Source organism: Theropithecus gelada, chromosome 15, assembly GCF_003255815.1.
Source record: "Theropithecus gelada isolate Dixy chromosome 15, Tgel_1.0, whole genome shotgun sequence".
Lineage (NCBI taxonomy): Eukaryota > Metazoa > Chordata > Mammalia > Primates > Cercopithecidae > Theropithecus > Theropithecus gelada.
The window spans coordinates 10,400,791-10,422,095 of NC_037683.1; the positions used below are offsets into that span (position 1 = coordinate 10,400,791).

The 21,305-nt window shown below is 46.4% G+C and overlaps 1 protein-coding gene across 7 annotated transcripts in view; it reads right to left on the reverse strand.

Annotated features, from left to right (window-relative positions):
• The window catches only part of SPTAN1 (spectrin alpha, non-erythrocytic 1), a 71,599-nt gene that overhangs the window by 34,716 nt on the left and 15,578 nt on the right, over positions 1–21,305 (reverse strand). For 4 of the 7 annotated variants that reach the window (XM_025360336.1, XM_025360331.1, XM_025360333.1 and 1 more), the window contains exons 12-26: positions 20,543–20,620; positions 20,250–20,405; positions 19,815–20,019; positions 19,124–19,305; positions 18,568–18,811; positions 18,250–18,372; positions 16,831–17,048; positions 14,816–14,908; positions 13,268–13,402; positions 10,910–11,058; positions 9,171–9,230; positions 7,840–8,038; positions 3,468–3,572; positions 2,994–3,017; positions 1,876–1,911 (exon numbers count right to left, since the gene is read on the reverse strand). In XM_025360336.1, the coding sequence (XP_025216121.1) occupies positions 1,876–1,911; positions 2,994–3,017; positions 3,468–3,572; positions 7,840–8,038; positions 9,171–9,230; positions 10,910–11,058; positions 13,268–13,402; positions 14,816–14,908; positions 16,831–17,048; positions 18,250–18,372; positions 18,568–18,811; positions 19,124–19,305; positions 19,815–20,019; positions 20,250–20,405; positions 20,543–20,620 (2,007 nt within the window). The remainder of the gene's footprint in view (positions 1–1,875; positions 1,912–2,993; positions 3,018–3,467; positions 3,573–7,839; positions 8,039–9,170; positions 9,231–10,909; positions 11,059–13,267; positions 13,403–14,815; positions 14,909–16,830; positions 17,049–18,249; positions 18,373–18,567; positions 18,812–19,123; positions 19,306–19,814; positions 20,020–20,249; positions 20,406–20,542; positions 20,621–21,305) is intronic. The other 3 variants (XM_025360338.1, XM_025360337.1, XM_025360332.1) reach the window with 1 other exon arrangement.

Consider the following 21,305-nt stretch of genomic DNA (forward strand, 5'->3'; position numbering starts at 1 on the left):
ATCAATGATCAAGTTTTGCTATGTAAGAAAAGCGAAGAGTGAGAAAAGGAGAGAAAGCTGAATAGAAGGAAAAGTATACCCCCCATGCCTGGCCCAATTAGAAACCTACTTAACAAGGAGGATAGTCAGAGCCAGTCAGGGAAGGAGGCCACAAGACACAGATCCCTCTCAGCCTAGGTCCTCAGGAGAGGTCAGACAAGGTGACTGAGCGGGTTCAAAGGTGGACATGGAAGGGTTGTTGGGGGGAGGCTTTTTGTTTTAAGGTTTTCATGCTTTCTTCATATTTCTGGGGATACACTTTTAAAAATTTTACTTTTTTTTTATCTGCTTGTCAACTCACCATTGTACTAACGAGGAGAAGACCTACTTTCTTTTTTCTTTTTAAAACTTTTTTTTGTTTTGTTTTGTTTTTTGTAGAGCTGGGGTTTCGCCATGTTGCCCAGGCTGGTCTCCAATTCCTGGGCTCATCCACCTGTCTCAGCCTCCCGCAATGCTGGGAATGTAGGTGTGAGCCACCACACCTAGCCAAAAGATCTACTTTTATAAAGTCAGAATCTGCTCTCTAACTTGCCTGTAACTTAAGTGATGTATTCCTGAAGAGCTGGGTCAGGAGGGAAGATGCTAGAACTGAGACACACACAACCAGTTACACAATCACAGCTATAAATGTATCACATAAAAAACCTCAGCCGGGCCAGTAATCCCAACACTTTGGGAGGCCGAGGTGGGCGGATCACCTGAGGTCAGGAGTTTGAGACCAGCCTGGCCAATGTGGTGAAACCCTAACTCTTCTGAAAATACAAAAATTAGCAGGCATGGTGGTGCATGCCTGTAATCCCAGCTACTAGGGGGAGCTGAGGAAGGAGGATTGCTTGAATCTGGGAAGCAGAGGTTGCAGCGAGCTCAGATCATGCCACTGCATTCCAGCCTGGGCAACAGAGCTAGACTCCGTCTCAAAAAAAACAACAAAAAACAAAAACAAAAAAAACCTTCTCCCCGGCTGGGCGCTGTGGCTCAGGCCTGTAATCTCAACACTTCGGAAGGCTGAGGCGGGTGGATCACCTGTGGTCAGGAGTTAAAGACTACCCTGGCCAACATGGCGAAACCCTGTCTCTACTAAAAACACAAAAATTAGCCAGGCATGGTGGCACATGCCTGTAGTCCCAGCTACTTGGGAGGCTGAGGCAGGAGAATTGCTTGAACTAGGGAGGCAGAGGTTGCAGTGAGCGGAGATTGCGCCACCACACTCCAGCCTGGCTGACAGGGCAAGACTCCATCACAAACAAACAAACAAACAAACAAACAAACAAACAAAACAAACACCGTTTCCCCTGTATTCTTGGTCAGGGATGGCCCATTCTGGTTAAGCCATATTCACACCTGGATTTGTCCAGAAAAATGTCTACTGTAGTGGGGAAACGTCTCATTCCTCCCTTTACATCTCTGCATTGGGCATCTCTGAAGCCTTTCTTGGGCCACAGGATAGAGGCCAAGCAGATGGTGAATGAAGGCCTGCCCTCCTTTACGGGTGCAGTTGTTCTCGTGTTCACGTCATTTCCCTTTGGACTGCCTCTTACTGGTGGGACCCTGCCAACCACACAGTGCTCCCTGCTGCAGCATATGCTGCACCAACATGGGTAATCAATGCAACCTAACTGTACTGAGCATTTGATGTAGACACTCTGCTTTTGTATATTAAGCATCACATTTTAAGAGATAACGGATTCAGAAAGAAACCACCCCAAACAAGTCCAGAAATGACTAAAGACTTAAGACAAGCTGAATATTCAGAGAAAGGCACACCAGAAAAGGACACAACATATTTCATGCTCTCACAAAACTCTTGAAAACAATAATTTGCAAAAGAGTCCTTACCTTCCACGGGGAGGCTGTCTTGGGATCAGTTTCATCCTATTCAGAGAAAGAGTAATTTAGGCAGCCATGCAATTGAGCATGAAACAACAAAGCACCTGACCTTTCCAGTTAATGACTCTAGTTTCCCCCAGGGGAGATCCCAGATATTAATACACTAATCAAAACAGCATTCTCCCTCCATAGTTTGGCTGGTAACAAACTTCAAGGCTAGTTAAGAAAAATTAAGCCAACAAACAGGAGAGACAAATTCCAACTTTTTATCCAGTAGAAGAAATGGAGAGAATAAAGAAATTTAATAAGAAAACCACCAACTTTTCTTTATGTTGTACTCATAAGATTGTCTGCAAAGGGGTAATAAACAAACCTAAAGATAGCTATAGAAGAAGTTTTAGAAAACTGAAGAGATAAAGACTTTTTTTTTTTTTTTTTTTTTTTTAAAGAGCTGCGCTTTGTGTTGCATGCCTGTTGTCCTAGATAATTGGGAGATTGAAGTGGGAGGATTGCTTGAGGCCAGGAGTTTGAGGCTGCAGTAGGCTATAACTGTAGCTGTGAAAAGCCACTGACCTCCAGTCTGGACAACAAAGCAAGACCCTATCTCTTACAAACAAAACAAACAAAAAAACCCAACATTTTTTTGTCTTTTGAAGAATGGTAAATAGAAATCAATTTCTGGGCCAGAAGTGGTGGCTCACGTCTGTAATCCCAGCACTCTGGGAAGCTGACGTGGGCGGATCACCTGAGGTTGGGAGTTCGAGACTAGCCTGGACAACATGGTGAAACCCCGTCTGTACTAAAAATGCAAAAATTAGCTGGGTGTGATGCCACACGCCTGGAATTCCAGCTACTCAGGAAGCTGAGATGGGAGAATTGCTTGAACCTGGGAGGTGGAGGTTGCAGTGAGCCAAGATCACACCACTGCACTCTAGTCTGGGTGACAGAGTGAGACTCTGTCTCAAAAAAAAAGAAATCAATTTTTGGTGTTTTCCACAAATCTTTACACACAAAAGGCATCGGAGGTTAAGGAACAGCAATTCTGATGAAGTTCTTGGCCTGGATATTCTTACCAAAGTTTAAACCCTTCTCATGTTCAAGATCCACACACAGTACCCGAAACTTACCCTGGGCATCATGCCATACACTTCCTACAAGGAGAGAGAGAAACCAGTTTTATTATTAGAAGAAATACACATCTCTCAAGAATACTCATTATGGTCAAACCTGGAAACAGGAGAGAATTCCAAAAAGACAAATGGAAATGCCAGTCCAAATGTCCAGCAGAACTTCAAGTATTTATACATAAACCTTTTCTTTGAGGAACTTATGAAATTACCATTAGTTAATGGCTATATAAACATTAAATATTTAATGGACTTACGGAGAAGACAGAAGACCCCCCCAGAACCAAATAGAGATGAGGGATATTGGTATAAAGAAGTTAATCAAAATGGTTTTGGTCACATAAAGGACCTGACCTACAGTCAAGCCACAATTCTGTGCTATGAAACACTGCTTGTTGGGCTATGACAGACATAGGAAGAACAAAGCTGCATCCTTACAGCAACAGAGCCTCACTCCAAGATGGAGACACCTACCTGTTGTTGCACAGCCTGCACCTCCTCTGCCATAAGACCTTCAGACTCCAGGTCTTCAGCTACCTTGTTAATGTCCTTCAACCGTGACTCATTGGCCTTCAGGTCCTTTAAAACAAAAGCCATAATAACTAAAACCCAAAATAGCAAGCCAAAGTCAAAGGAGACATCACAAACTATGGCTTGAAACTATAAGGAGTCTTCTACAAGGGCCTATTTAAAAAAAAAGGGATTAAAAAAATAAGCTATGGCCAGGCATGGTGGCTTACGCCTGTAATCCCAGCACCTTGGAAGGCTGAGGTGGGCGGATCACCTGAGGTCGGGAGTTCAAGACCAGCCTAACCAACATGGAGAAACCCTTTCTCTACTAAGAGTACAAAATTAGCTGGGTGTGGGGGCCTTTGCCTGTAATCCCAGCTACTTGGGAGGCTGAGGCAGGAGAATCGCTTGATCTTGGGAGGCAGAGGTTGCGGTGAGCCGAGATCGCACCATTGCACTCCAGCCTGGGCAAGAAGAGTGAAACTCCATCTCAAAAACAAAACAAAACAAAAAGGCCGGGTGCGGTGGCTCACGCCTGTAATCCCAACACTTTGGAAGGCCAAGGTGGATCACAAGGTCAGGAGTTCAAAACCAGCCGGGCCAAGATGGTGAAACCCCGTCTCTACTAAAAATACAAAAATTAGCCGGGCACGGTGGCAGGCGCCTGTAATCCCAGCTAATCGGGAGGCTGAGGCAGGAGAATCTCTTGAACAGGTGGCGGGAGTTGGGGGGCAGAGGTTGCAGTGAGCCGAAATCGCACCACTGCACTCCATCCTGGGCAACAGAGCAAGACTCTGTCTCAAAACAAAACAGAAACAAAACAAAGAAAAAAAGCTGTAAGGATCTGTTCAACAGGTATCCCTATGGATTGGTTTTCCCAGCCCTCAGATAATTATTGGACTCGAATTTACTTCATTAACTGTAGTTTTTTCGTTTTTTTGGAGACAGGGTCTCGCTGTCACCCAGGCTGGAGTGGAGTATTGCAACCATCTGCAGCCTCTACCTCCCAGGCTCAAGCAATCCTCCTACCTCAGTCTTCTCAGTAGCTTGGACTACAGGCACACACCACTATGCCCAGCAAATATTTTTATCAAATAGAGACTTTTTTAAAACCTCTTTTTGGTTTCAAAACAATGTTTTTAAAATGTGAAGAGGCCAGGTGTGGTGGCTCACACCTTTAATCCCAGGACTTTGGGAGGCCAAAGCAGGAGGATTGCTTAAGGAGTTCAAGACCAGCTTGGGGCAACATAACCAGACCCCAATCTCTACAGAAATTTTTTTTTTCTTTTTTTTTTGTTCTTCTAATGAGACTCAGTCTCACTCTGTTGCCCAGGCTGGAGTGCAGTGGCATGATCACGGCTCACTGCAACCTCCGCCTCCTGGGTTCAAGTGACCTTCGTGCCTCAGCCTCCTGAGTAGCTGGGACTACAGCCAGGCACTACCACGCCCAGCTACTTTTTGTATTTTCAGCAGAGATGGGGTTTTACCACGTTGGCCAGGCTGGTCTTGAACTCCTGACCTCCAGTGATCCGCCTGCCTCAGCCTCCCAAAGTGCTGATATTACAGGCATGCGCCGCTGGGCCTGGCCAGAAAAATTTTTTCAATTATAATAATGGATGTGAGGCAGGGCGCGGTGGCTCAAGCCTGTAATCCCAGCACTTTGGGAGGCCGAGATGGGCGGATCACGAGGTCTGGAGATCGAGACCATCCTGGCTAACACGGTGAAACCCCGTCTCTACTAAAAAAATACAAAAAAAACTAGCCGGGCGAGGTGGCGGGCGCCTGTAGTCCCAGCTACTCGGGAGGCTGAGGCAGGAGAATGGCGTAAACCCGGGAGGCGGAGCTTGCAGTGAGCTGAGATCCGGCCACTGCACTCCAGCCTGGGCGACAGAGCGAGACTCCGTCTCAAAAAAAAAAAAAAAAATGGATGTGGTAGCCTACGTCCATAGTCCCAGCTACACGGGTGGCTGAGGTGGGAGGATCACTTGAGCACAGGAGTTCAAGGTTACAGTGAGCTACAATCATCCCACTGCACTCTAGCCTGTGCGAGAGAGTGAGACCCTATCTCTAAAAAATAAGTAAAAACGAGATAAAATTTTAATGCACAGTTACTATAGGAGATAGAAGCTCTTCCTCCTCATTTGAATTTTTTGTAAGAATACTTTTAAATGAATCCCAGCACTTTGGGAGGCTGAGACGGGCGGATCACCAGGTCAGGAGATCGAGACCATCCTGGCTGACCCGGTGAAACTCCGTCTCTACTAAAAACTACAAAAACTAGCCGGGCGAGGTGGCGGGCACCTGTAGTCCCAGCTACTCGGGAGGCTGAGGCAGGAGAATGGCGTAAACCCAGGAGGCGGAGCTTGCAATGAGCTGAGATCTGGCCACTGCACTCCAGCCTGGGCGACAGAGCGAGACTCCATCTCAAAAAGAAAAAAAAAAAAAAAAGAATACTTTTAAGTGGTGGAATGGATAAACAATGTGTAGTGTGCCAGTCAAATATTATTCAGCTATAAAAAGGAATGGAGTACTGACATGTGCTACAAAAAGAATGAAACTTGGAAACATTATGGGCCAGGTGCAGTGGCTCACACCTGTAATCCCAGCACTTTGGGAGGGCAAGGTGGGCAGACAGCCTGAGCTCAGGAGTTCGAGACCAGACTGGGCAACATGGCAAAACCTTGTCTCTACAAAAAATACAAAAATTAGCTGAGCATAGTGGTACATAGCTATAGTCCCAGCTACTCAGGAGGCTGAGACAGGAGGATCACTTGAGCCCAGGAAGCGGAGGCTGCAGTAAGCTGAGACTGGGCCACTGCACTCCAGCCTGGGCAACAGAATGCTACCTTGTCTCAAAAATAAATAAATAAAAGAAAGAAAACATAAACAAAAGAAGCCAGTCACAAAAAGTCACATAACGTGATTCCATTTATATAAATTGTCCAGAATAGGTAAATATGGAGGCAAGCAGCAGATGAGTGGCTACGTGGGCCACTGGGGTTAGGGAGAATGGCACATGAATGCTTGATAGATATGTGGTTTTCTTCTGAAGTGATGCAAATGTTTCAGAACTAGAGGTGGTGGTTGAACAACATTGTGAATGTACTCAATACCACTGAATTGTACACTTTAAAATGGTTAGCTTTGTGAATTTACCCCAATTTTAAAAAAAAAGAGTACTTTCACATCTATTGTAGTTTAGGCTTAGAAAAGTTCTTATAACAACATGTAGAGAACAAAGTATATCCTTCCTTAAAACTAAACTAGTCCAAAAAGGTTTCAATTAAAGTCTTTTAAAAATAGCTGCACAGGCCAGGCGTGGTAGCTCACTTTGGGTCAAGCTGAGGTGGGCGGATCACTTGAGGCCAGGAATTCAAGACCAGGCTGGCCAACACGGTAAAACCCCGGCTGTACTAAAAATACAAAAATTTGCCAGACGTGGTCGTGCATACCTGTAATCCCAGCTACTCGGGTGGCTGAGGCATGAGAATCACTTGAGCCTGGGAGGCGAAGTTGCAGTGACCTGAGATCGAGCCACTGCACTCCAGCCTGGGCAATACAGTGAGACTCTGTCTTAAAAAAAAAAAACTGAGGCCGGGCGCGGTGGCTCACGCCTGTAATCCCAGCACTTTGGGAGACCAAGGCAGGTGGATCACCTGAGGTCAGCAGTTTGAGACCAGCCTGACCAGTATGGTGAAACCTCATCTCTACTAAAAACCCAAAAACTAGCCAGGCATGGTGGCGAGCCCCTGCAGTCCCAGCTACTCGGGAGGCTGAGACAGGAGAACTGCTTGAACCTGGGAGGAGAAGGTTGCAGTGAACTGAGATCGTGCCAATGAACTTCAAGCCTGGGCGACGAAAGCGTGACTCTGTCTCAAAAGAAAAAAAAAATTGGAAAAAAAAAATAGCTACATAGATGATGGAATATAATCTATGTAATTTGCATTCCAGTAATTTGCAGTCAGAAATCAAGAGACTCCGGCCGGGCGCAGAAGCTCATGCCTATAATCCCAGTACTTTGGAGGCTGAGGCGGGTGTATCACCTGAAGTTAGGAGTTTGAGGCCGGCCTGGCCAACATGGTGAAACACTGTCTCTACTAAAAACACAAAAATTAGCAGGACATGGTGGCGGGCACCTGTAATCCCAGATACTTAGGAGGCTAGGGCATGGGAATCGCTTGAACCCAGGAGGCAGAGGTTGCAGTGAGCTGAAGTCATACCACTGCACTCCAGTTTGGATGACAGCGAGAATCCATCTCAAAAAAAAAAAAAAAAAAAAATCAAGAGACTAAAATCTTTAAATAAATTTTCAGCTGAGCTCGAAGACTGCCCATACCTTCTGGAAGTCATCAAACTTCTTCTGGAGCACCTCAACCTGCTCCAAGTCTGCGCCGACCTCCTCACTTGTCAGAGCGGCTTCCTTCTCATTGATCCATTGCTGTAGTTCATTCGCTTCACGGAACAACATAAACTTCTTGCAACTCTTCTCCAACATGCCTTTACGCTTCTCACCCAGTTCCAGAAGAGAATGATATCTGATGGAATTCAAGAGGGAGACAAGAGGGACAAAGAAGGCAGTTTGTAAATGCTGACATAAAGGCAAACCACGAAGTGTCTCCAAGATATGGATTCCAGGCTACGAGTTTGTAATGATGATGCCCTAGTAACAGAGTTATCAGATGAAGATGAGGATCCCAAGTACCCACGCCACAGCCTAAGAGATATGCACACACTGTTCACAACTAGGTGGCTAGAACAGCCAGGCACACTTATCTCCAGGCCAATTCTGCACTTATAACAACACAACCACAAATGACTGAAACCAAGCGCTTAGCACAGTAACACAGGGTTCATGCAACTACAGTGGAGAGATGAAATGAATTTGCTGGGCAGAATGTATACAGAGGGTTTTTTTTTTTTTGTCTTTTATAATTCTCTGAATAGCCCCCAGGCTGGGGTGAGGTGGGGGAAGGTACACTGAGCTTTAAAATATCCTCACACAGGATGTTTTATCTCCATATTAGTAGGACATTTCTAAAATGATACATTCAGTTCTCAGAAAGTTTTGGCAAGTTCGGAAGGAAAATCAGGCACATTACTGAGTATCTCTGTGCCATTCTGTTACTTGAAAGATTTCTTAAGAATCAAAGGATATTCTAACCCTCGGGAACTAAAACACAAAAGGCTGAAATATTATCTTTGAACATGAAAACAACAAACAATAAAAAACTAAAAGTTAAAAAAAACTAGAATCACCATCAAATCTAAGTGTCCCAAAGTGAAATAAAAAAGCAATGAGTTACCAAGAATCACAACACTTTAAGAGAAGCATATGATTTCCTTCCTACTAAGGAAAACTACAGAACAAGCCTTCAGGTTTGCTGCTGATAGTGGCTGGTCCACCACAAAAACCAACAGGAGGGGGAACCAACACCACTCTGAACACACAGCTGCACACGGAAGCAACCAATGAGATAAGCAGTCATCAACCAACACAGCTGCACCGCGACCTCTTCCCTTGTGAGGCAAAGCTGCTGCACAGACAGGCAGTTCCTCCCACCACCTCATCTTTCTGGATGAACAAAGGCCTTCAAGAGAAGCGGCAGAGGGAGAATGGACAGGGTAGCAGTGGACACTGGTGCTCTGCAAGACTCTCAGCCTACTCACAGTTCTTCCACCTGCTTCATACGCAGAGATACACTGCCGGCCTCCTTAGTTATGCGTGTCCTGCACAGAGGGGGCACAGCAAAAGCATGCACAAATTAGTGGGATTAATCCACAGGGATGAAAGGCGGCAGCTCCGACTGGTGCCATGATGGTGGATGCTTAATGTTGGGAAAATACGGACTCATTCAACAGCTCTAAGGAGCACTCTAAGCCATGAGTGAAATGACAGTAAAGAAATAACAGGAAAATTACAGGGTTAGTTCACCTTCATTTTCTTGACAGGTGTGCCATGCTTAAGGCAGATTTTTCTGTACTGAAAACACTGGTAACTTCACAGAGCAAGGTCAGGGAACAGACTGGACTACCCTTAGAAAGAAATTTTACTGAGAGCTAACAAGCAATTTAGCCATATATTTGATCTACTTTTTCCTCTTATATTTATGACCCAGACTGCTGGTAAGAATACAAACCAAGGCCGGGTACGGTGGCTCACGCCTATAATCCCAGCACTTTGGGAGGTCAAGGCGGGTGGATCATGAGGTCAGGAGTTTCAGACCAGCCTGGCCAACACAGCGAAACCCCGTCTCTACTAAAAATACAAAAATTAGCTGGGTGTGGTAGCACATGCCAGCAGTCCCAGCTACTTGGGAGGCTGAGGCAGGATATCGCTTGAATCTGGGAGGTAAGGTTGCAGTAAGCCAAGATCATGCCGCTGCACTCCAGCCCGGGTGACAGAGCGAGACTCTGTCTCAAAAAAAAAAAAAAAAAAAAAAGAATATAAACCAAAACCTTCCATTCTTATCTCAATAATAACAGAATCTATAAGTGGACAAATAACTCTGATCTTACTGAGGATCACTGGAATCCAAAAATTCCACTATTCTACCCAAACTCTAGTGGGAATGTATTTCCTGGATACTTCTCAAGTGTCCAAAACTGCTGATTCCACTAGTGGAGTCAGAAATACCCTGAAGGAGGGACACAGGGCAATATGGGGGCTCAGCTACAGGAAAGAGAACAGAGCCATTTCATTACAAAATTCCATTCTCAGAACTCAAAGCTATGGCAGAGAGAAAAGCTCTGAAAGCAGCTTTTCAAAGTGGACAGAGCTGTAGGGGTGTAGAATCTGAATATCCAATTTCGAAAAGCATCTCAAACCAAAAGACAAATGGCAATGATTAAAAAAAATCTGTTGGGCCGGGCGCGGTGGCTCAAGCCTGTAATCCCAGCACTTTGGGAGGCCGAGACGGGCGGATCACAAGGTCAGCAGATCGAGACCATCCTGGCTAACCCGGTGAAACCCCGTCTCTACTAAAAAATACAAAAAACTAGCCGGGCGAGGTGGCGGGCGCCTGCAATCCCAGCTACTCGGGAGGCTGAGGCAGGAGAATGGCGTGAACCCGGGAGGCGGAGCTTGCAGTGAGCTGAGATCCGGCCACTGCATTCCAGCCTGGGCGACAGAGCGAGATTCCGTCTCAAAAAAAAAAAAAAAAAAAAAGAAAAATTCTGTTTAGGAAAAACTCATGAACACTGGTGGAAAAAAAACAAAGCAAAATAAGTCATCAGTCAGGGATTTGAGACCCAAACAGGGAGGTCTGTGGGCTCAAAGTGGGGTGGAGACAGCAGGAGGCATGCAGGTGGGCTCCAGGAGCCTCAGGACACGCCTAAGCTTCGGCCCATGTGGAACAGAGTACGCCTGTGGGACGCCTGGTCCTTGTGGCCCCCAGTTTCATCCTTACTGATTGTCAATCTGCTCCTGCCGCAGCGCTATGCTGCCTTGCTCCTCCAGGAGATTCTCCCGGGAGGCTGACTGGGCGGGGTCCAATTTCTTCACGTAAGCAGCTGGCACAAAACCCTGACGATCGTTCACTTCCACTTTCCACCAATCCTAAAGAAAAAAGACAGAGAACTGAAAACAAATTCCTTCTCTGAGACGGAGAATCCAAGGAGGTCATGTGTGTGCACACACAAGACAGCATTAATTGTTTTAAGAGGCCCAAAACAATATTAAAGTCACTTTGCATAAGGTCTGATAATTCAGTCCCTTCCTCACCTACCACACCCACAGAGGGTCATAGGCAGAAGAGCAATGCTGCCTGCCACCAAGGCCAGGCTTCTCTCCACTTAGATGCTCCAGAACTGTGCTATTTAACACTGGAGCCACCAGCCACATGTGCCCACTGAACTTTCATTGAGTTAGAACTTTTTATTTTTGAAATGGAGTCTTGCTCTATCACCAGGCTAGAGTGCAGTGGCACCATCTTGGCTCATTACAACCTCTGCCTCCCGGGTTCAAGTGATTCCCCTGCCTCAGCCTCCCAAGTAGCTGGGACTATAGGCATGCGCCACCACGCCCAGCTAATTTTTTTTATTTTAGTAGAGACGGGGTTTCACCATGTTGGCCAGGATGGTCTTGATCTCCTGACACTGTGATCCACCCGCCTCAGCTTCCCAAAGAGCTGAGATTACAGGCGTGAACTACCACGCCTGGTTTTTTTTTTTTGAGACGGAGTCTCGCGCTGTCACCCAGGCTGGAGTGCAGTGGCCGGATCTCAGCTCACTGCAAGCTCCGCCTCCCGGGTTCAGGCCATTCTCCTGCCTCCGCCTCCCGAGTAGCTGGGACTACAGGCGTCCGCCACCCTGGCCGGCTAGTTTTTTGTATTTTTTAGTAGAGACGGGGTTTCACCGTGTTAACCAGGATGGTCTCGATCTCCTGACCTCGTGATCCGCCCGTCTCGGCCTCCCAAAGTGCTGGGATTACAGGCTTGAGCCACCGCGCCCGGCCTTTTTTTTTTTAAAATATAAATAGAGATGAGGTCTCAGGCCAAGCACGGTTGCTCACACCTGTAATCCCAGCACTTTGGGAGGCTGAGGTGGGCACATCAAGAGGTCAGGAGATTGAGACCATCCTGGCTAACATGGTGAAACCCTATCTCTAATAAAAAATACAAAAAATTTGCTGGGCGTGGTGGTGGGCGCCTGTAGTCCCAGCTAGTTGGGAGGCTGAGGCAGGAGAATGGTGTGACCCCGGGAACCGAAGCTTGCAGTGAGCTGAGATCGCACCACTGCACTCCAGCCTGGGCAACAGAGCAAAACTCCATCTTGAAAAAAAAAAAAAAAAAAAAATGAGGTCTTGCTATGTGCCCCAGGTTGGTCTCGAACTCCTGGGCTCAAGCGATCCTCCCGTCTAGGCCTCCCAAAGTGCTGGGATTACAGGCGTGAGCCACTATGCCCGGCCTCATCGAGTTATAATTCAATTAAATAAAACACTCAGTTGTACTAGCCATATTTTAAGGGCCCACTATCACACGTAGCTAGTAGTTACTGCAGAGGCAGCACAGACACCTTACATTTCCACCATCACAGAAAGTTCTACTGGGCAATGCTGCTTTATATAAACCAAAGCTAGACCACAAGTTGGTTTAAGTTTAAATTAGAATCAATAGAAAGATAAGAATCACAGGATTCCTCAAAGTATCATGACAAGGATAAATAAGGTGTGGGAGTGGGAATAAATTGGCTCTTAAAAATGGCCAACGACATTTCTCCAGCCTTAACTAAAACGGAAGGCAGGCCTCTTTCAGGATCAGTCAGATAATCTGTGGACGCTTCAAGGCCACCGACAACTCAGAGTGTGTTAGGGAAGAAAGGCTGATGGACCAGGATGGATTTATTATTGTCATTATTTAGCCTGGAGAAGACAAAGCCTGCGGGGTGAGGTCACAGCTGTCTTCAATGATCTGCTGGGCTGAGATGTAGCCTGTAGTCTGGAGTAAGAACCAACAGGTCCAAGTTATACAGCAAACTTTGGCTCGACAGGTCAAGAATTCCACCTAGAGATACTCAATGGTGAAAATAAGCTATCCTTCTGAGCGTGATTATCTATGCTTCTTGCAGGTATTCAAGAAGACAGATTAACTTCTTGATCATACACAGTACTGCATAAATGTATATCATGTCGGGGACTGGTAAGGAAACTTATCTCTTTGAATTCTAAGCCTTTTCATTTCAGGGAGACACACAACCCACAGAAACCCAATTGAGCATACATGGAGGTGCTAGTGCGGAACAAACAGCAGCCACTCTCTGTGCCTTGCCTTGTTGGTGCTGTTGAGTAAGGTAAGGATATCTCCCTTCTTCATGGTGACCTCTCGGGGACTCTTCTCCTGATAGTCGTAGAGAGCCAAGACCAGCTCCTTCCCAGTCTCGTCATCCATGGGGGCCACTTGTTGCTAAAAATCCAAAGAAAGGGCAAACATTGTAAAAACAGGTCCACGCTGAGTCATCTAAGTACACAGCAGTTTCAAATGTCACCAGCTGTACCAAATTTACCAAATATACACTCATGAGAGTTCTTCACTGAAGCTACCAATAAAATCTGATCCAAGAACTTTAAATTTTTGGTATCTTTAAAAAAAAATCTCATTTTGGCTGGGCGCAGTGGCATACACCTGCAATCCCAGCACTTTGGGAGGCCAAGGCAAATTACCTGAGGTTGGGAGTTTGAGACCAGACTGACCAACATGGAGAAACCCCATCTCTACTAAAAATACAAAATTAGCCAGGTGTGGTGCATGCCTGTAACCGCAGCAACTCGGGAGGCTGAGGCAGGAGAATCACTTGAACCTGGGAGGTGGAGGTTGCGGTGAGCCAAGATTGTGCCACTGCACTCCAACCTGGGCAACAAGGGTGAAACTCTGCCTCAAAAAAAAAAAAAAAATCTTATTTTAAATTAGGGCCGGGCACGGTGGCTCATGCCCACAATCCCAGCATTTTGAGAGGCTGAGGCAGGCGGATCTTGAGGTCAGGAATTTGAGACTAGCCTGGCCAACATGGTGAAACCCCATCTCTACTAAAAATACAAAAATTAGCTAGGCGTGGTGGCGGGCACCAGTAATCCCAGCTACTCAGGAGGCTGAGGCAGGATAACTGCTTCAACCTGGGAGGCACAGGTTGCACTGAGCTGAGATCGTGACACTGCACTCTAGCAAGACTTCATCTCCGCCAGGTGCGGTGGCTCACGCCTGTAATCCCAGCACTTTGGGAGGCCGAGGCGGGCAGATCACGAGGTCAGGAGATCGAGACCATCCTAGTTAACACGGTGAAACCCTGTCTCTACCAAAAATACAAAAAATCAGCCGGGTGTGGTGGCAGGCGCCTGTAGTCCCAGCTACTCAGGAGGCTGAGGCAGGAGAATGGCGTGAACCTGGGAGGCGCAGCTTGCAGTGAGCCAAGATCGTGCCACTGTACTCCATCCAGCCTGGGTGACAGAGTGAGACTCCATCTCAAAAAAGACTCCATCTCAAAAAAAAAAAAAAAAATTTTAGCTGGGCATGGTGGTGAACACCTGTAATCCCAGCTACTCGGGAAGCTGAGTCAGGAGAATCGCTTGAACCTGGGAGGCAGAGGTTGCAGTGAGCCGAGGTCGGCCGCTGCACTCCAGCCTGGGTGACAGAGTGAGACTTTGTCTCAGGAAAAAAAAAAAAAATCTCATTCTAAACTCTCTGTAAACCTTTGTCACAAGAGTTAATAGCAGAGTCAAATGTTGCCTATGATAGGAACACCTGTTGACAGCATCTGGATCCTTCCACTTTCCCAGCCCCCAAGGCCTCCTTCCAGTAACCCATAAACTGTTACAGGTTTACCCGGCAGGACTGTGCTTGTTCTCGCAAAGCCTGGATGCTGCTGCCATAGGCACTGAGATCTGACATCAAAGCTTCGTGTTTCTTCAGTAGAGCCTGAAACCAAAACCACACGTGGAGCACTGCACAGGGGCTGAAGCCTCCCATCCTCCACTGCCTCACCAACCTGCCATCCTGCCTCAACAGCCTTTCTCAGTTACACAATGATGTGATCACCTCCTGCCCTTCTTACAGTGCTAATACCATTTTCAAAGTTTTTCAAGTTTCCCATATTTTGGGACAATCATATATATTATGATTACAGCCTACTCATCCTGGTCTGGGCACAGCAGCTCATGTCTGTAATCCCAGCACTTTGGAAGGCTGAGGCAGGCAGACAGCTTGAGCCCAGGAGTTCAAGACCAGCCTGGGCAACATAGTGAAACCTCATCTCTACAGAAAATACAAACATTAGCCAGATGTAATGGTGCGTGCCTATATTCCAAGCTACTCAGGGGACTGAGGAGGGAAGACTGCTGAGCACAGGAGGTCAAGGCTGTAGGGAGTCGTGATCGCATCACTGTACTCCAGCCTCAGAGACAGAACGAGCGCGGTGCCACATGCCTGTAATCCCAGCACTTTGGGAGGCTAAGGCAGGCAGATCACTTCAGGTCAGGAGTTCAAGACCAAACTGGCCCATGTGGTGAAACCCCATCTCTACTAAAAATACAAAAAAAATTAGCTGGGTGTGGTGGCGGGTACCTATAATCCCAGCTACTCGGGAGGCTGAGGCAGAAGAATTGCTTGAACCCGGGAGGCAGAGGTTGCAGTGATCCGAGATTGTGCCACTGCACTTCAACCTGGATGACAGAGTGAGACTCTGTCCTAAAAAAATAAAAAAGGAAAAATTCAACTCATTCTAGTTTTTGTGAAGATTGGAAAGAGCTAGGTACAGGAACTATACCTAGACCTTTATGAATAAAATTTGAAAATTTTAGTCAAAAAACAGATAACCATAAAAAACCAAGTACATCTATGTATATATGTGTGCATGTTGGTATGTGCGTATATGTGCACATTGGTATGTACATGTGTATGCTGGTATGTTTGTAGCTACGTATATGCATATGCGTGCATGTTGGTATGTTAGTATGTATGTAAACACACATATGGTTTCACATAGATGAAACAAGAATGGCAAATGTTAATGGTTGAAGGTGAGTGACAATCATCTTCTCTCTCCTTTAGGTATGATTAAATTTTCATAATAAAAAGTAAAAAGGCCGGGTGCGGTGGCGCAAGCGGTAATCCCAGCACTCTGGGAGGCCGAGACAGGCGGATCACGAGGTTAGTAGATCAAGACCATCCTGGCTAACACGGTGAAACCCCGTCTCCACTAAAAAATACAAAAAAACTAGCCAGGCGAGGTGGCGGGTGCCTGTAGTCCCAGCTACTCGGGAGGCTGAGGTAGGAGAATGGCATAAACCCGGAAGGCGGAGCTTGCAGTGAGCCGAGATCCAGCCACTGCACTCCAGCCTGGGCGACAGAGCAAGACTCCATCTCAAAAAAAAAAAAAAGTAAAAAATGGGCCAGGAGGGGTGGCTCATTCCTATCATGCCAGCATTTTGGGAAGCCTTGGCAGGAGGATCGTTTGAGGCCAGGAGTTTGAAACCAGATGGGACAACATAGTGAGACCCTATCTCTACTAAAAATAACATTAAAATTAAAAAGCGTAGCTAGGCCTAGTGCTACCTGCCTATAGTCCCAACTACTTGGGAGGCTGAGGCAGGAGGATCGCTTGAGTCCAGGAGTTTGAGGCTACAGTGAGCCACAATTATACCATTGCATTCCAGCCTGGGCAACAGTGAGACCCTGTCTTAAAAAAAAAAAAACGAAGTAAAAAATGGATTCCAAAACATCTTTAAAAACAATCATTGTGATGTACAGCTCCCATGCATCACTACTTCTCCTAACTTCCTTCTCAGTACAAGCCCTGTTCCACTTCCCTGGCAGGTAAGATGCTTCCCAAGCCTGGTTACCTCAGCAGAGTCTTCGTCCTTTCCATAGTCAGTGCTGCCCACAATGGGTTCTTTCTCCCGCATCCAGGATTCGGCCTCATTAGCATCAGCAAAGTACTGCTGGGCCTGCAGAGAGTCCTCCAGGTCCTGCCGACGCTGGGAGGCTTTGGCTTTCAGCGCTTCCCACTTTTGGTTCAGCTCGTGAAGCTTGGCCTTCACATCCTCTGCAGCAAAATGGCCTGGAAGGCGGGTAGGGAAAGAGGGTAACAAAAACTATGTTGACACATTACAGAAGGACAAAAAGAAGTTTTTCTGTGTGTTCACGGCACTTTCATTACTATGTTTTGGTGAGCTGTGCCCTTTCATAATTCCAACTTTTTTGAGAGGCTCAGGTTCTAACCCTTTAAAGGACTCTTTCATTTTTTGCCTCCTCAAACCATGACCTCTACCTAGACTCTAAGAAGCAGATATTGCAAGTTGGCATTAGTGATAGTATCATAAAGACTAGTAACAGTACCACTGCAGCACTCAGTTACTGAGACTGGCATGTGCAGGCCCTCTTTCAGCTCTTTCCCTACTTGGTTTCACTTACTCACTACTGAGTCAGGAGAGGTGTTGTCATCCCCATTTCACAGATAAGAAATTCAGGCTCAGAGCCGGGCACGGTGGCTCACAGCTGTAATCCCAGCACTCAGAGAGGCCGAGGCAGGTGGATCACCTGAGGTCAGGAGTTCAAGACCAGCCTGACCAATATGGTGAAACCCTGTCTCTATTAAAAATACAAAAATTAGCTGGGTATGGTGGTGTGTGCCTGCAGTCCCAGCTACTTGGGAGGCTGAAACAGGAGAACTGCTTGAACTTGGGAGGCAGAGGTTCCAGTGAGCTGAGATCACACCACTGCACTCCACCTTGGGTGACAGAGTGAGACTCCGTCTCAAAAAAAAAAAAAAAAAGGTAAATTCAAGCTCAGAAAGATAAGGTCTGGTCAGGTCGTACAGTCAGTAAAGAATTGGGGGCCGGGCGCGGTGGCTCAAGCCTGTAATCCCAGCACTTTGGGAGGCCGAGACGGGCGGATCACGAGGTCAGGAGATCGAGACCATCCTGGCGAACACGGTGAAACCCCGTCTCTACTAAAAAAAAAATACAAAAAAAAACTAGCCGGGCGAGGTGGCGGCGCCTGTAGTCCCAGCTACTCGGGAGGCTGAGGCAGGAGAATGGCGGGAACCCGGGAGGCGGAGCTTGCAGTGAGCTGAGATCCGGCCACTGCACTCCAGCCTGGGCGACAGAGCGAGACTCCGTCTCAAAAAAAAAAAAAAAAAAGAATTGGGATGGTATTCAGCCCCAGAGCCCGGTCTGTTACGCCCACATGGCCACGCCCTTGGCAATAAGGGGAGATACAAGGAGCAGCGCCAAGCCACGTCACTGATGCCAATTACTCACCTTCCTCCACCATGGCATTCCCCTTCTGTGTAACTGCTTTGATGCGTGGTTCATGTCCAGCAATTTCTGCTTGTAAGGCTTGATGTTTCTTTAGCAGATTCTGGACCCCAATCAAATCCTTACCTGAAAGCAGACACCACTCCCCAGTTATCCAACCATGAAGAGAAAAGTTAGCACTGATTTGTCATCCGTAGCTACCACCATGGTTCTAGTTCGATAATTTAAACTTGACCCTGCCCATCCTGACATGCATCCCCTCTATGCTACAACAGCATAGCCTTTCCCAAGTTGATTCCTACCTGAGGGAAGCAGACTGACCTCTATTTGTAGATGCAGCAATGGGCTCTTTCTCTCGAATCCATGTCTCCTCATCCTCAACATCCCGGAAGAGCTGCTGCAACCGCAGAGAATCAGCCAGCTTCTGCTTCCGGGCAACCATGGGCTCCTTGAGTGCCTCATAGCGAGCCACGAGGGCTTCCTGTTTCTTCTTGATGTTTTCTGCATCAAAATGGCCAGCATCTTGGAACTGGCGGGCCTGAATGGTGATGCCATCAATTCGGTCCTGGCAATGTGAAAGGACAGAGCTGACTTTACTTTGGGTGTGGTTTTATCGTATACAAAGAAAAGTTGATAAGGTCTTTTTCCCACCCCTGAGAGTATTCTTTCTGCTAGTTCCTTCCTTCATCTGAGGCTCCTGGAAAGCTCTAAGGGATGATATTTAATTTTAGCAGAAGCACATGCAGCACAGAGTAATCTAAGAAAATCAACACATTTCATCCCTCCCAAAACACATTTAGTCTGAAATTACTGGCTTTTCCTCCCTCCTATGGTTTCTGCATTCACTTGCCCAACCACAGCCCCCAGCTCACACTACCTGGTGAGCAGCCACATCTGCCTCTAGTAGGGCATGTTTCTTCTGGAGGTTCTGCACATTGGTAAGATCTTTGCCGTAATCATCCGAAGCCAAGTGACCTTCTACTTCATACAGCCACAATTCAATATCCTCAACATTGCGATTAAATTGCTGTTGCTGGTTGGCTTCACGAAGCTTTATTCCTATGGAAGGAAGCAAGTTTAATTTATTATTGCTTAGCATTACCCTTCTGCCGACACTGCCCATGAACAGTAGCATCTTAGTGAAGGACTATATAGATCAGAATTTTATTCCTTCACTTACATCACAAAGGGAAAGAAAATATCAATTGCAGCCTCTGCTCTACCATCTCAAGGTTGAACTGGAAGCATTCTAACCCCCTTGAGATACAAGGACACTGGAGAATTAGTAAATGCCCTTGGCTCTCAGCTGAACTTTGATTTTCAGCAACGAGGCCCAATTCTGTTCCTTCTCACTCAGACTCCCTCACCAACCAGTATGCTCAACTACATTTACCAAACTATTATCAAGAACTTAAGCCAAGTAATTCCTACACAGGAAATTATCCCTAACGCCAAAGTCATCCACTTCACCTTACTTTAGGGGTATATGTCCCTAAAATACTTCATAGAAAGGGGTATTTAGTTCCTCAAACATGCATGTCACAATCCAATGGAACATCTTCTCTTACCTTTCAGTTCAGTGGCCTCTAGCAGTTTCTTCCACAAACTGATCACCTCATTCATACGAGCTGCTACTTCGTCCTTGGCATAGTGGTTGACATCAATCAGTTTTTGGCCAGCTTTCTCCAAGGCATCAATTCGGCTCTGGTTTGCTGAGAGCTCAGCCTCAAAAGCCTGATGCTTCTGTACTTTTCCTTGTAGGTTGGATGGATCCTGCCCATAAAAGAAAGAAGGGGATTCTTTCTATCTAAACCTGAGTATGTCAAGTTCCCTTGCATTACCTTTATACTTATCTTTATGGAGGAATGTATAAAACAGTTGGCTTACATTAAGTAGTGTGGTTTTTGGAATCCCTTATTTTGTCCTTTAGCTATCATTTATTTGTGAGAGCTGTGTTTAGCTTACTAATCAAGTGCTACACAGCAACACTAATAGTACATTACTTTATAAGCTTCATCTGTGGCAGTTTTCATCTTCTCATTGACCCAACTCTTGAGCTCATCAGAATCACGGAAAAACTGCTGCAAATGGAAAGAATCAGCTAGCTGGGCCCGGCGACGCATGGCTCTCTCGTGAAGGGCATTGCGGCGGCTCAACAGCTGAAAGACAAGGATCCCCTGTAAGTCTCTAGTGTTTATGCCCAAAGGGATGTCCAGTTGAAGAGACTTAACTGGAACATCTTAGAAGAGAGACCCACATACCAAAAAGGAGAAGCATGAAGAACCTACAAACTTACAGCATCTCGGCGAGTGGCCACATCTTCCATTGCATAGTGGTTGTTCTGAATTAGCTTAGTTGCAAATTCATCTAATGCCTAGGAAGGAAGATAAAAGTTATTCATTGGTAAGCACATTAGTCCTGAGCTTGGCCTCTAGAGAAAAGTAACGGCTGAACAGATCATAAAACACACCAAACTTTAACATAGGTCAAGGTTTTCACCCAAAGGTTGGTGATGACATTTTTCTCACAACTTTTGAGATTTTGCTTGATGTTATCAGTTACATATCTTAAGACTGCGCTACCTCCATTCAAGACTGGAGACACTAGTTGTGCCACCATCTCCTGGCAGGGGTCAAATACAGGTTAACAGCTTTCCAAATTCTTATTTCTAAGATGTATTTTCAATGGGAAGAGTACCTCTTTTTTTTTTGAGACGGAATCTCGCTCTGTCGCCCAGGTTGGAGTGCAGTGGTGCGATCTCGGCTCACTGCAAGCTCCACCTCCCAGGTTCACACCATTCTCCTGCCTCAGCCTCCCGAGTAGCTGGGACTACAGGTGTCCGCCACCACGCCCGGCTAATTCTTTGTATTTTTAGTAGAGATGGGGTTTCACTGTGTTAGCCAGGATGGTCTCGATCTCCTGACCTCGTGATGTGCCCGCCTCAGCCTCCCAAGGTGCTGGGATTACAGGAGTAAGCCACTGCACCCAGCCAAGCCAAGAGTACCTCTTAATATTAACCCTGACCTACTTTTTTTTTTTTTTTTTTTTTTTTTTTTTTT